This window comes from Barbus barbus (genome assembly GCF_936440315.1).
Source record: "Barbus barbus genome assembly, chromosome: 44".
In the NCBI taxonomy this organism is placed as follows: Eukaryota; Metazoa; Chordata; class Actinopteri; order Cypriniformes; family Cyprinidae; genus Barbus; species Barbus barbus.
The window spans coordinates 13,736,338-13,750,000 of NC_136722.1; the positions used below are offsets into that span (position 1 = coordinate 13,736,338).

Consider the following 13,663-nt stretch of genomic DNA (forward strand, 5'->3'; position numbering starts at 1 on the left):
ACATTAGTGTAACTAAAACAAAATGATACTTCCTCTAGACATTTATTTCAATTTTATTGAAAATAATTAAAGCTGCAATTCCAAACTTTTTTGTTCAAAATTTACAAAAGTTATCTAATAAGCGAGTACACCATGAATCTGTTTTCCAAACCGTGTTTTTAGCTTATCCTAAATCAAGAGTACACCTATAAGAAGCATTTATATTCGGACAATTTTAGACTGGTTGGGGTAGGTACCGCTGCGGAGTAGCCCAAAACCTGTGCGATTCATCATAGACATAAACAGAGAGAAGTAGCTCCAGCTACAATGTTCTTCCGCAAGACGCTTGCAGTTCTGTTTATTAACCGCTAGAGTGTCAAAAGTTACAGACTGCAGCTTTAAAAACAAAAGATTAAAATTTTTCATTAATTTAAAGCTGTCTACTTTACAGAAAAATTGTTTGTTATTGGAAAAGCTACACTACAGAGCCACTGTCACTTGATTTAAAAATGTAGTTATTTTAACCTTATTCTCTATGGATCAATACACCACTAATGTTAATGAAAAACTATATAATGTAGCTGGACTAAAAAACAAGACCTTCTGCTTATGTCTGCATGGCATGTCGTGAAAGTTGAAAATGTTTACCGACACTTAAAAGAAGAACATTTTGTATATTTAAACTAAGAAGTGAACATGACGTAAAGATTTAAAAATATTTGGATGCAGGCACTCCAGTCTCCTGAATCCAGAGCAGAGCCCTTTAGAAGATGACATTTAGAAGCAGTACATCCGCATGAGAGAAACAACAACTACATTCAGCACAAACCTTGCATCTCTAACCCGTCCTAAGGCAAGACTTACACATTTGTACGTCAAACCATGCAGTTTATCACAATTTGTTTAATTTAACTGACACTTTCTATATTTAAAAAAGGTCTGGTCTGCGTTATTCAGTGATATTTCACTTTCATCACAGTGTAAATTGAAACGCATACCTGTTCTTTTTCATTATGTGCTCAAACGGCCTGAGGAAATCCTTCTGGAATCTGAAATTGGCCAACTCGCCCTTCTCCAAAAATTTCATGGACAGCTGCCTCAGAGAATCCACAGCGAAAATAGCTACATCCTCATTGGGATTACAGCCAACCTGAGCCCAAACAGAAAACCAAAGAGACAGGGAATGTTGAAGCATCGGGCGTGCTGTGTTTTCATTGTCAGCTCTTCTTCAATCTATTAGCTATGCCCTCCCGCAGGTAGAGTGAAATTCAAAAGCATCATTAGATTTCTCTGATTTTACACAAAGCCACCGTGACACACTCTTCATGGACCGATTACCTTCCAGTGATGATTTGGTGGCCGCTTTGAACTCACCTTATTGAAATGATCCCCTATAACCTCCCATATCCTGGACCACTGCAGCCTGATACGACCCATGTTGTAGTACGAAATCTCCACGATCTTCTGCAGACTGAACATTCGAGGGTGTGTAGGAGAGGCCAATTCGTCCATCGATACAGCACACAGCCATCGAACAAAATCCACTGCGAGACACAACATCGGTCAACAAGATGTCACTTAAATCTTTTCTGATGTGACAGAGCAAGTCATGGATTCAAATCCCAGAAAGATAAAATGCACAGTCTGAATGCAATATACACTATCGTTCAAAAGTTTAGGGTAAGTCATTTGTTTTTGTAATAAGTTAAATTCAATTCAATTTGAAAATTTGAATTTGAAAATATTTCAATGTGCATTTCACTATTCTGTTCAAATCCCAGAAAAAAAAAAAGAAAAAAAAAAAAGTCTGAATGCAACACTACCATTCAAACGTTTAGGGTCAGTAAAATTTTTTGTAAGAAGTTAAATTAAATTAAATTAATAATTCAATTCAATTTATAAATTAAACAAACAATTTTAATTTAATTAAATTTAATTTAATGTTTCTATTGTCCTCATTTATAAGTCACTTTGGATAAAACCATCTGCAAAATGACTAAATGTAAATATAATTGTTAATTCTGATCAAAAGAGACCGTAAAAACATTTATAATGTTACAGAAGATTTGATTTTTTAACACCAAATTAGCATATTAGAATGACTTCTGGAGGATCGCAAATTCAGCTTTGCCATCACAGGAATGAACTGCATCTCAAAATGAATTAAAATGGAAAACAATTACTTTAAATTATAATAATATCACTGTATTTTGATCAAATAGGCTTTCCTTCAAAAACATTTAAAAATGTATAAACGCTTGTGCAAGTGTAAATATACATGTCTGCCAAATGCATAAATGTACACAACATAAAATCTTGTACTTACCGATGGCGTTCCCATCAAGCCTGATAGAGCCTGTAAATATCCTGCAGAGAAGAACAGAAGTGTTTGTAACAGTCCAGAGACATATTAGTGTTTATAACATTATGAGGTTCATGATTAGAATTAATGATAACTGTCATACCGGTCAACAGCAACCACAACACTTTGCGAGCTGGTCTCTCCGATAGACTCCTGAATGCTTGCGATCTGTTTGCGATCAACATTCCCTCCTACAGTGAGAAAAATCACATTGTTTATACAAACACAAACTTCATTTCACACAATGCTGCTGGATAATTATACTGGATTATCATAAAGCAATCGTCCTCATAATTTATTATTATTAGTTAAGATGGTTTTTTGATGATGCAATGGCAAATGGAAAAGCTGCAATCATGATGGTGCTTGTGTGGAACATAACGCTTATTGTCTTTTGACAAAATGTCCTTTAAACTCATGTATTGTCATATATAGATTAACCTATTTTACTCTGATGGAAATGTTGAAGAAACTATTTTACTTTTTATTAGGGCTGTCAGTTTAATGCGTTAACTTAATTAGTTATGAAAAACAACGTGATTAAAATATTTGAACGCAGACCCGCCCTCACACCTGTATGTTACCTTACATTTCATACAGTGGAAAAAAAATAATGCAGGGCAACAAACTCCAATTCAGTTATGCCCTAAAATTCAACATATTGGTGCAAAAAATGCCCCTTGTATGAGTTTGTCGTCTCATATTTATATAATACAACGTCACACGAGCAGGGAGAGCAGTATTACACGAGTGCTGATTTTGTCCCGAATATCACGAGTTTAAATGTGATTTTATAACAACAGTTCAGTAAATAAGTCATATTTTAAACACAATATTATATATTTTTGCTCAATTTTGCAGAGAAAATATTACCTTTTAAAGCCATAGCAGAATTGTTGCACGTCTCCGAGCAAAACAGCGGTGTTAAGTTTCTGAATGAATCCGCGTTTTGGACGAATCGTGTGAATCAATGATTCAAAGACATTCCTGAATGAATCAGCCGTTTGAACGAATCGAATGTCTCGTAATGTCTCAAAGACATTTACCGCAACCTGATGGCAGATTTAGTTTCTTATTTAGTGTATCATTTCATAAAAATAAATAATAATAATAAAAATAAAAACATTAAAGGGATAGTTAACCCCAAAAAATTTTATTCTGTCATCATTTACTCATCCTCGTGTCGTTGTGTGGAACATAAAGAAGGTATTTTGAAGACTTGGCTGATTTGATTACCAATAACTTTCATTGTATGAACAAAAAATACTGAGTTGTTTCTCAAATTATCTTCTTTTATGTTCCATAGGCCGTTATAGCCTAAATGTTTGTGTAATACATTTTATGTTGAATCAAACTAAATATTTATTTCTAAAGCTACAATTTGTAATGTCTACTTGATACTTTCTCATTTAACACAAAAATAGCTTTAAATAATCTTTTGAGGGTGTTTTCAGTCAAATTTATTTTGCAATTAATTAATCGACACATCATGTAATTAATTAGATTAAAAATTAATCGACTGACAGCCCTAATTTTTATATATTAAATATTTTATAATTTACATTTTATTTACTTCTTTTTTTTTTTGTAACTAAAACTACATAAACTACATTTTTTAAATTTCATATATAATATGTTAAACATATAATGGACTCATTAACATAAATACAATCTTAAAATCATTTAATTATTGCTATGCTGCATCCTTTTCATCTCATCTGTGTTATCGCTTATTGATGAATAACAACAAACTTATTTTCTGTAACAGACCAAATTGCTGCCCATGTGAAGTGTGACTGACTGACCCAAGCCCAGGTACTCGTCAGACGTCTGTTCCTTGGTGCTGGTGATGAAGCCTTCCTTCCCCCGTACGGTTCCTGATATGTACCGTGCCTTCACTCCTGTCCCGATTAGCTGGGCCAACTCCAGCTGACTAATGCACTTCAGGATCTGCAGCACACATAGACAGAATAATAACGTCTCTCAATATCTATCTGCCAATCACATTGCATAGGAAACATGCAGGCCTGTCAAAGAGCTGGGTTTGGCAGAGCTCACCTCATGCCACGAGTTTCCTAAATAATTTCCATCCGTGTGAGCCACTGTAATGAGGGTCTTGATGGTGTCGATGTTCTTCTGCTTCATCTCTGTGATGCCCGAGCTGGCCGTCAGCAACGTGAAGCGGGCCAGAGCCTGTACGTATGCGTCTCGCTCCAACTGGAATAAACCAATACAGAACAAAAACTTTTTTGGGACTGAAATTTACTGAAATTTTAGTCTGTTTCTCATGGAAAGCTATCATGACTTTGAGCCACTTTTATGAAATTTTGGGTCCATTTGGAGCTTTATAGCTGCAATCTCCATTCATTGTAACTGTATGGAAAAGAGCAACATGCACATTCTTCAAAATATCTACTTTAGTATTTCATGGAAGAAAGTCATAGAGGTTTGGAATGACCTGAGGGTGAGTAAATGATTCAAAATTTAATTTTCGGGTGAACTATTCCTTTAAGCTAGGGCTGCAAAACAATCACAATTAATCACATTCAAAATAAAAGTTTATATGTTTACATACTATATGTGTGTGTACTGTGTATATGTATTATGTTTATATAAAAACACACGTGTATATATTTTATTTGTAAATTCAGTAAATGACCTCCTCACGGTTACTGCAATGTGTGAAATTACCTGAATGCTGAAGATGCAGGCTATCCTGATAGCACAGCGGATTCCCTCCAGACACAGAGAGGCCACCTCAGTGTCATCACAGTCCTGCAGACCCACGCTGAACGCAGCCAGGAAGGGTGTCCATGCCAGCTATGAGAGATCAAGATATTATGGGATGAGTATTTGCATTCAAACAGAATGCATGTGTATGTACATGCACAGAATACCTTAAACATTGGTCTGACATGCTCGAGGTGGGTGGCGCTGGTGAAGGGGGCCTGAACGTGGCTCACAGCCTCCATCAGAGCCTTGGCTGTCTTTGCCATCTGCTCCATCTCAACATTATACAGAAGCCTCCTCTGCTTTTCACTGGCCACACCTGCTCCAAAGACAGTAGCAGAACACGCCATCAGTTACCACATATCACATAATAATAATAATAATAATAATAATAAAGTAATATTTTTTTTGTATTTTAATAAGTTATTATTATTATTATTATATGTATATATAATATTTTGTATTTTAATAATAATCATAATTAATAACACTTAAATAATAATAATAATGAAGTCATTTTTTTTGTATTTTAATACATTTGTACTATTATTATTACGACTTTATTATTAAGTATTATTATGTGTATTTATAAAATATTTTTATTTTAATAGTATCATCTTTAATAATTATCATCATTATTATTAATAATTAAATGCATTGTATTTTTATTTTAATAAAAAATGAAATAAATGTAATTATTATCATTCTTGTCAATAACAAAAATCATTAATGATTCAAATGATTACTAATTTATTAACAATTACAAAATACTGAACTACTTTGTTCGGTCAACCACAGCATTCTACTGTAAAACACTACAAAATAAAATAATTTATACAGTCTTGTTAATTCATAACTGAATCTAAGGATTGCTGTGACCCCAGTTAGGGGGAAAAAAATTCAAGAGAGTCTATTTGATTTTGTCACCATGTTTATCTGTTCGTCAAATACTCACTTTGCTTATTTGACTTTAGAGTTAACTCCTTTGTCTCCTTCATGGATATTTTTTTCCCTGCGATTTCATCATAAATGGCTGAGAGATACTCCTCCGGTAAATCTTTACTGTCATTGATACCTCGGTTCATCTTGATGTATTGCTCTTTCGTCATTTTATTCTTCACCTGCACCAAGATAAAGGAAGCAACAGATCAGTAGCGTTCTTCCTCTTGTTTTTGTTGCGTTTCAGCAACATCCATCACCCTAGATTTAGCTATTCTGCTCACATATCAAGGCTGAATGCCAAACAGCCGATTCCAACTCCGACATTCACATTAACATTCATAGACTAGGGAATGAAAAGAAAATGCATTCTGCATTCTGCATTCGCTGTAGATTTCAGTGAACAATCAGTGCTCGGAGAACTAACCTGCGGACTGTGTAGATCTGTAGTCAACATGATGATTGAATACGCGAGGACGTACGCGGTGTCAGCGCTGGCGAACAGTGTTTGCCTAAGGAGAGAGATAAAAGAGACAAACAGCGATTGAGTTCAGTGTTTGCGGCATAATTAGCGACGTAGGTTAATTGGGTGCAACAGCAGGGGACTGTTGCACTCACCCTTGGTTGCATTCTAAATATCTAGCAGCAAATTTCTCCATCAGTCGATCGATTTTCTGGGCCTCTCCGGGCAGGCGGAAACCCTCAAGGAACATGCGCAGCGCCGGCACGAAGTCTTTGCCCTGGAAGTCCATTTGGTCGACGTAGGCATACATAACTTCTTTATTGATGCGATCGTTGTCTCCGAGAAACTCTCCTACCTGGATCTGTGAGGGTGGAAACAGAAGAACCAATGAGTCAGATATCGACTATGTAGGCAGAAAAATATATACCAGAAAAACACTCAATATCACACAATGCAAAATGCATTTATGCAAAATAACTCAATGCATGCTCAATGCTACAGACACTGCAGATTGGAGATATACTTGAGCATTTATCCACTGTGCATCATTGAAATGCAATGTCTATTGAAGTATTCCACGCACATCTCAAGTCATTCAGGAGGGTGAGGGCTGTTCTGCTGAAGTGCCCTAATTTTAAGGCAGATATAAGGAGCTCTCTTTGCCCATTACTGCTGGAGTTTTTTTGAGGCCTGATGAATGAGCAACTGAGTTGCCGATTCATCACACTGAAGGATCAAATTATCTCTAAGTGGAAGTTTGGCAACACTTTGCTGGAGTGTCTTGATATTTTTGTTTTGCTTTGTTTTTCAGAAATGTTTCAGAAAAGCTCTAAAGCTGCATATGCATATTCAGAGTTTTATTATAGTACACTGCTGTATTGTTAAAATCTATTTGACCCTAGGTCACCGTACATGGAAGAAACAAAGTAAAAATATTATATCTTGTAGGCAAACAAGTTATATGTCTTACAGAGTCAAGCCTCTCCTCTTGATGTAAGAACTGGGCGATATCTTCGGGTGTGGTTCCCAGCATGCCTTGCTCCTGCAGGTACTGAATGCCCCTCTTTGGTTTTTTGTTGAACCTGTGCATAATGGTACATAGAACACCAACGTGAGCTGCATATTAAGATTCAGCATTTTTTAAGTATGCAGACGAAGCTTTCATACAATACATTTTTTCCCCAAGGTTATGACATTAGTAATGGTGTTTGTACCAAAAAGAGGTATAATATAGTTTTGTCCCATCCCTCTCACTGTTAAATGATTAATTCACTAAATTTCCTGGTAATTTACTCACCCCTATGTCATTCAAGATGTTCAAGTCTGTCTTTCTTCAATCGAAAAAAATGAAGGTTTTTGAGGAAAACATTCCAAGATTTTTCTCCATATAGTGGACTTCAATGGGGACGTTGAAGGTCCAAATTGCAGTTTCAATGCAGCTTAAAAGGGCTCAATCCCAGCCGAGGAATAAGGGCCTTATCTAGCGAAACGATCAGCCATTTTCAATAAAAAAAAATTTGATAAACTTTTTAACCACAAATGCTCGTCTTGCACTAGCTCGACCTCACGCAATTACGTAGTCACGCATACGTGACTTAGGCGGAAGTACCGACCTAAGTGTTTACAAACCGAGCTGGCAAAGAAAGTCAAACGCCCTTTACAAAAAAATAAAAAAAACGAAGTTGGACGATTTTGAAGTTAGAGGAGAAAATGAGATGGAGTTGTTAAGGAAAAGGAAAGGGAAAGGGAAATGGTGTGTGGCCAAGTTGGTGACCCATACTCAGAATTTGTGCTCTGCATTTAACCCATCCAAGTGTATACACAGTAGTGAACATACACCCGGAGCAGTGGGCAGCCAATGCTGCGGTGCCCGGGGAGCAGTTGGGGGATCGGTGCCTTGCTCAAGGGTCTCACCTCAGTCGTGGTATTGAGGGTGGAGAGAGTGTTAGCTATTCACTCCCCCACCTACAATCCCTGCTGGACCGGAGACTCGAACCCACGACCTTCGGATTACAAGGCCAACTCTCTATCCATTAGGCCATGACTGCCCCCACCCTACCTTACCTTTTTGAGGTGAAGTACACAGACGAAGTGTACCCGTGTGTGACCTTGCCAACGTGATTAAGTAAAGCCCGGTACACACCAAGCCGACGGACGGCCGTAGGGCAGTATTTGTTCATCGGCCGACTAAGTTTTCTCAGTGTGTTCCGCGCCGTCAGCTGAAGTTGGTCCTCGTCGGCTTTTTTCCGGCCAATTCCACATGTCGGGCCATCTGACCATTGTGATTGGCTGTTCAGCTGGCGAACCAGTGCGCGAGAAAAGGCGCAGAACGGACATGCTACTTGGCTGTTGGGTGTTTAGCGTCGGCTTGGTGTCTCAAGCAACTTTGGACCAAGATGCTGCCGACAACGCTGTCTGCTTTCGTCGCCACTAGTTCGTAGCCGTCAGCTTGGTGTGTACCGGGCATAATGTGTGAAGATGCGCATGCGCATTACAGAGCTAGTGCAAGACAAGCAGCATTTGTGGTTGAAAAGTATATAATTATTATCTAGCGTTTTGCTAGATAAGACCTTTATTCCTCAGCTGGGATCATGTAGAGCCCTTTGAAGCTGCATTAAAACTGAAATTTGGACCTTCGATCCATTGGCCACCATTGAAGTCCACTGTACGGAGAAATATCCTCAAAAACGTTCCTTTTTTTTCAACTGAAGAAAGAAAGACATGAACGTCTTGGATGACATATGGGTGAGTACACTATCAGGAAATTTTTTATTCTGAAGTGAACTAATTCTTTAAATGGGCTGTTTTTGCTGCTGTGATTCAAACATTGAAATACATTGTGAAAGATTTATAAAACATACTGGTATAATCAAACTGAAATGGTTTCCTCAGAAGGAAAGGCAGAGCAGTAGGTGCTGCACAAACAGCACAAACCTTGACATTCATGCATTTTACTCTTTGGTTTCTGACTACCAAATAGGCCTCATTGACGTGTAAATGTGAGCAGTCTTGTTTAAATTTAATGCATTAAACCGACATGTGAAAGCTGCAGAACTAGGTAAAAAGTTGGCTTGTTTGAATAAACAGTTCAACTACTGGCTCAATAGAGTGCATCATTTTGGGATGGGACTACCTGTTTGTCTGACCACTGGCAGACGGGGATTGTTTGTGTGAAACCTGTTTGCAAACAACATTTTTTACAATTCTAAATTGTTCTTAATAATAGTGCAGAACTTACACACTTCACATTTAAGACTGGACACCCCTGGAATATGTAAACTAAGAAAATTTCCATACAAATATCTATTGACAGTGATTTTGTCAAACCATGTATGGTGCACAGACTGATTTCATGCTTTTGATTCCAACATAATGGCTTACAGGTCAATGCCTTGCTCTATAATCTCCTTCTGTTGTTTGAGGACCTCAAACTGCTCAGGGTTGTCCGTCCCGGACATCTGCGTGCTGTAACTCCCGATGCCCGATGAGGCGGTGGAGTCCAAAGAGTTTATGCTGCCATAACGGTTAATCGTTTCCGGATGCTTCGACTCATTGGTCTCCTGTTCTGAAGGCTTTTCTTGGCCTGATTGAGAAAGAAGGTAATGAAATTCAGACAGTAGCCCCTCACTGCAGAACAGAAGATCCAGGGGGCGTGGTTGGATCCACATCTAGGGGGTGGAGATTGGTAGGTTTATGGGTGGGATTAGAGATCGGGCGAGGAGACGGGTAGGTTAAGTCTATGTAAGGTGGGAAGAGTTGGATCTGGATCGCCCCCTGGATCTTGTGTTCTGCAGTGAGAACCATCTCAATTCAGATGCAATTTCAGAGAAGGCAAAAGTAGTGACAAGCCCAGTTTGTAAAACACCATGATGAGCCCCTACAGGCTAGGAAGTAGAGACAGCATGATTCATTGGCCTCCTGGTTGGCTGTTGGTGTATCGAGTCTGTTCTCTGGCTCAGCTCCCTCTATGAGTTTCCCAACACAACAGTTCTCTAATAAAGTCCTTGGCCTCAGCTGACTCGTATGAAAAAAAACAGCAAGATAGGGACTGAAGAAAGAGCAGCGTGACCTGAATGCACAATGTAACAGATCTGAAGTTGGTGCAAGCAAGACAAACAGGCGGTTTGGGTATGTGGAAGCCATTGGTTGCATGTTTGCGGGATCTTATTTCACAATGGAAACACTGTAAATGATTTAGCGGGTAGCTATCATTGTAACACGAGCTGTCAGGTCACACTTCCTCCTTTCTCATAGTTTCCTCTCTCAGAAAGATCATAGGAGCCAGTAGCAGCTGGGAAATACTTACCTGCTCGTATTAATGTATCTGTTTGATATACAAAAGCTAATATGGCCACAAAACAAAGAACTATTAAGAAACCACTATCTAGTTTACGCAACACAAGCTAATGCAATCAATTCTAATGTCACTACAAACTGCCATTACCTGCTCTCCCTTTTGATGTGCGTTTGTTAAGAAAAAAGAACAAAGATTGATTGGCTAGCATGATGAGAATTCAAGAACCTGAAAGCTTTGATTAGTGATCCAGAACAAACATAATGCACCTGAATAGTTATCTAGATGAGTATGCTACTATCCGATTGGCCGATCAGGACATAAAGCCTGTATATGTAAGAGTAGCTATTTAGTCTAGATGAAAGGTTACAGCCATTTCTTGATTTGCCATTGTAAACATAGTTTCCACTAAATTACCACAGCTACATTAAATCCATGGTAACCACTGTCATTAAATAAATAAAAAATTAAAATTTTACATTTTAGGTGTTCTCTAAGGTGTTTGTGAGCCTGTAGCTATGTGCTTCCTAGGGTTCAACTTGTCATTTAAAAATAAGCAAGAATCTCTGGTTTATGATTGGCTGATAACTGAAAATCTGCAGTGGGCTTGAGGGAACAGAGAAATTTCCCTTTGGGCCATCAGAGCCTCTTCTCCTCCAGCTCAATATAGCCAAGTTTGATTAGACCTAAATCCCCTCTGCTCTGAAGAGGCAGGGTCTCTAGCCTGACGCACGTTCCCAGCTTATAGGAGAAGCTTGGGTTTGCAGTGTTCAGGAAGCCTGCAAACTGCCTCCCTGATGTCAGGGTGATGAATAACAGCCTCAGGGTTGTTTGATTAAGATGAAAGGCCTGCGTAGCCATCACGACGAATAGCATTTCCTGCCTGTCTTTGAGGCACAGGACTCCTAGTGCACTGTCCTCAAAAGCAACTGTTTATCCATTTGGTTCTGCACAAGCCAGAAGCCTCTGGAAAGCAGCATAAATACACTTTTTCATTTTAGATTCATTTAGAAAAGCCAGGGCCGTTACCTGGAATACGTAATGCAACTGCTTGGATCCAAAGCATATCAGGGTACAGAGGGGCTAAATAAGGTTCTGCAGGTATTATACTGGTTGAGGAGCTAGTATTGATATTTTGTTCCGCAGAGGCTGATTTTTTGCCTTACCGAGACTTGTCTGGGAGTTGGGGTTGACATATTGGTCTTTGCTCCACTCCACCATACACTTGAGAATTGACACCAGACACTCCAGTCCTTTCTTCCTTAGAGTCAGCTCCTGAGGGACAACATGACCTGGGATCACTAACACTGTTTTAAAAGAAGAGTTCTTATAATTTACCTGTTCCAAATCAAAAATAAAATTCTATATCATTTACTGTAAACTTCAAAAAGTACAACAGCATCATGAAAGTAGTTAATACAAGATTCCTGTGCCATATATTCCAAGTTTTTAAAGCTGTACTTAAGTTTAGCGACAAGTAGACTTTTACATTTCTAAACATTTGCATTTATAAATATTTACATTTGCAAATATATACAGTATAGATAGTGCAGGGTAGTAACTGATTACATGTTATCTGGATTATGTAATCAGATTAAAAAAATTAAGTACTTCTTGTTAGATTGCATTACATTACATTAAGTACTTCTTGTTAGATTGCATTACATTTCATGATTATATATTCACACAATAGCAGTAAAACATTCATAAAGTGTTGATTTGCCCTAAATCTAATTTTTTCTCTCTTAAATTTTATTTTCTAAATAAATCCTACCACTTATTTACCAGTTTTATGGAACTGACCATAGAAAACGGAGAGTCCACACAATTTGTTTTATCTGATACTTTTATAATTTAAGAAAGCTTTATATTAAATTAACTCACAAATGCCCTGAAGTTCATTCATGGACCCCAGTTTGGGAAAACCGGGGTGTAATGTAATGTTTAATGCACTTCATGGTGTTGAAGAATAAAGAAATCAAAACATAGTCAGAATACATTACCTAATATGTGTAATCCAACAGATTACATTACTAACTACAATTTTCTTTATGTAATTTGTAATCAGTAATGGGCTACAATTCATAAGTAATCTACCCAACACTATATACAGATACACAGGTTATTTCAAATGCTTGAGGTGGGAAAAGATTTGGAATATTTTTTAAAGAAGTCTGAGATAATAATGATATTTATTATGAAATTCTGTTTAAATTACATTTAATCTCTTACAACATTATAAATGCCTTTACTGCCACATTTGATCAATTTAATGTGTCCTTGTTTGAGTGCCACTGCACATAATATGATTTTGTATGGGAAAGAGCACTTCAAATGTTTTTTTTGTGTGCTCATGAACAAAATGAGGGAATGAGGGTGAGTAAGTGATGACCATTTCTGCGTCAACCAATCCATTTAATGACAGCGTGTTTACCTGAAGTGGGGTTGTACCCAGTTCATGGCCTCCTCGTCCTTGTGCAATCTTTGAGAGGTCATTCACCAGCCTCTCGAAAATATTAGCAGCATTCAGGTCACAATCATAATTAACATAGATATCTACCACACTCTGGGCATCTGTGAGAGTAGAAATAACATAGAATAACTTGTAGAAACACTCTCTTATATATATTTGAACGTGAGATGGTAAAGGAAAGCTTTCATACCAGCACATATTCTAGTGAGGGTTTGAATGACCATCCACTTGTGGTCATACGAGCTTGTGGACGTTTCCAGAATATAAAGAAAAATCTCTTTGAAAAACACCTGAGGAGAGAAAAACAAAAACGGTCAAGTTTTCACCTTATAAATTTATAAAGTCAGTAACAGAGCAATAATAATGTTTCAACAATATATGGTGTTGCCAAGATGTGTAACTTGATCGATTTGAGAAATATTA

At 37.7% G+C, this 13,663-nt stretch overlaps 1 protein-coding gene across 1 annotated transcript in view; it reads right to left on the reverse strand.

The window, feature by feature from the left end:
• Positions 1 to 13,663, reverse strand: part of LOC306863469 (brefeldin A-inhibited guanine nucleotide-exchange protein 1-like) — a 69,176-nt gene that overhangs the window by 15,469 nt on the left and 40,044 nt on the right. The window contains exons 11-26 of the mRNA XM_079406810.1: positions 13,431 to 13,530; positions 13,202 to 13,341; positions 11,934 to 12,042; positions 9,855 to 10,056; positions 7,444 to 7,555; positions 6,629 to 6,834; positions 6,438 to 6,522; positions 6,027 to 6,192; positions 5,239 to 5,390; positions 5,033 to 5,161; positions 4,400 to 4,558; positions 4,147 to 4,291; positions 2,445 to 2,532; positions 2,306 to 2,346; positions 1,354 to 1,523; positions 978 to 1,129 (exon numbers count right to left, since the gene is read on the reverse strand). Coding sequence (XP_079262936.1) covers positions 978 to 1,129; positions 1,354 to 1,523; positions 2,306 to 2,346; positions 2,445 to 2,532; positions 4,147 to 4,291; positions 4,400 to 4,558; positions 5,033 to 5,161; positions 5,239 to 5,390; positions 6,027 to 6,192; positions 6,438 to 6,522; positions 6,629 to 6,834; positions 7,444 to 7,555; positions 9,855 to 10,056; positions 11,934 to 12,042; positions 13,202 to 13,341; positions 13,431 to 13,530 — 2,156 coding nt within the window. The remainder of the gene's footprint in view (positions 1 to 977; positions 1,130 to 1,353; positions 1,524 to 2,305; positions 2,347 to 2,444; positions 2,533 to 4,146; positions 4,292 to 4,399; positions 4,559 to 5,032; positions 5,162 to 5,238; positions 5,391 to 6,026; positions 6,193 to 6,437; positions 6,523 to 6,628; positions 6,835 to 7,443; positions 7,556 to 9,854; positions 10,057 to 11,933; positions 12,043 to 13,201; positions 13,342 to 13,430; positions 13,531 to 13,663) is intronic.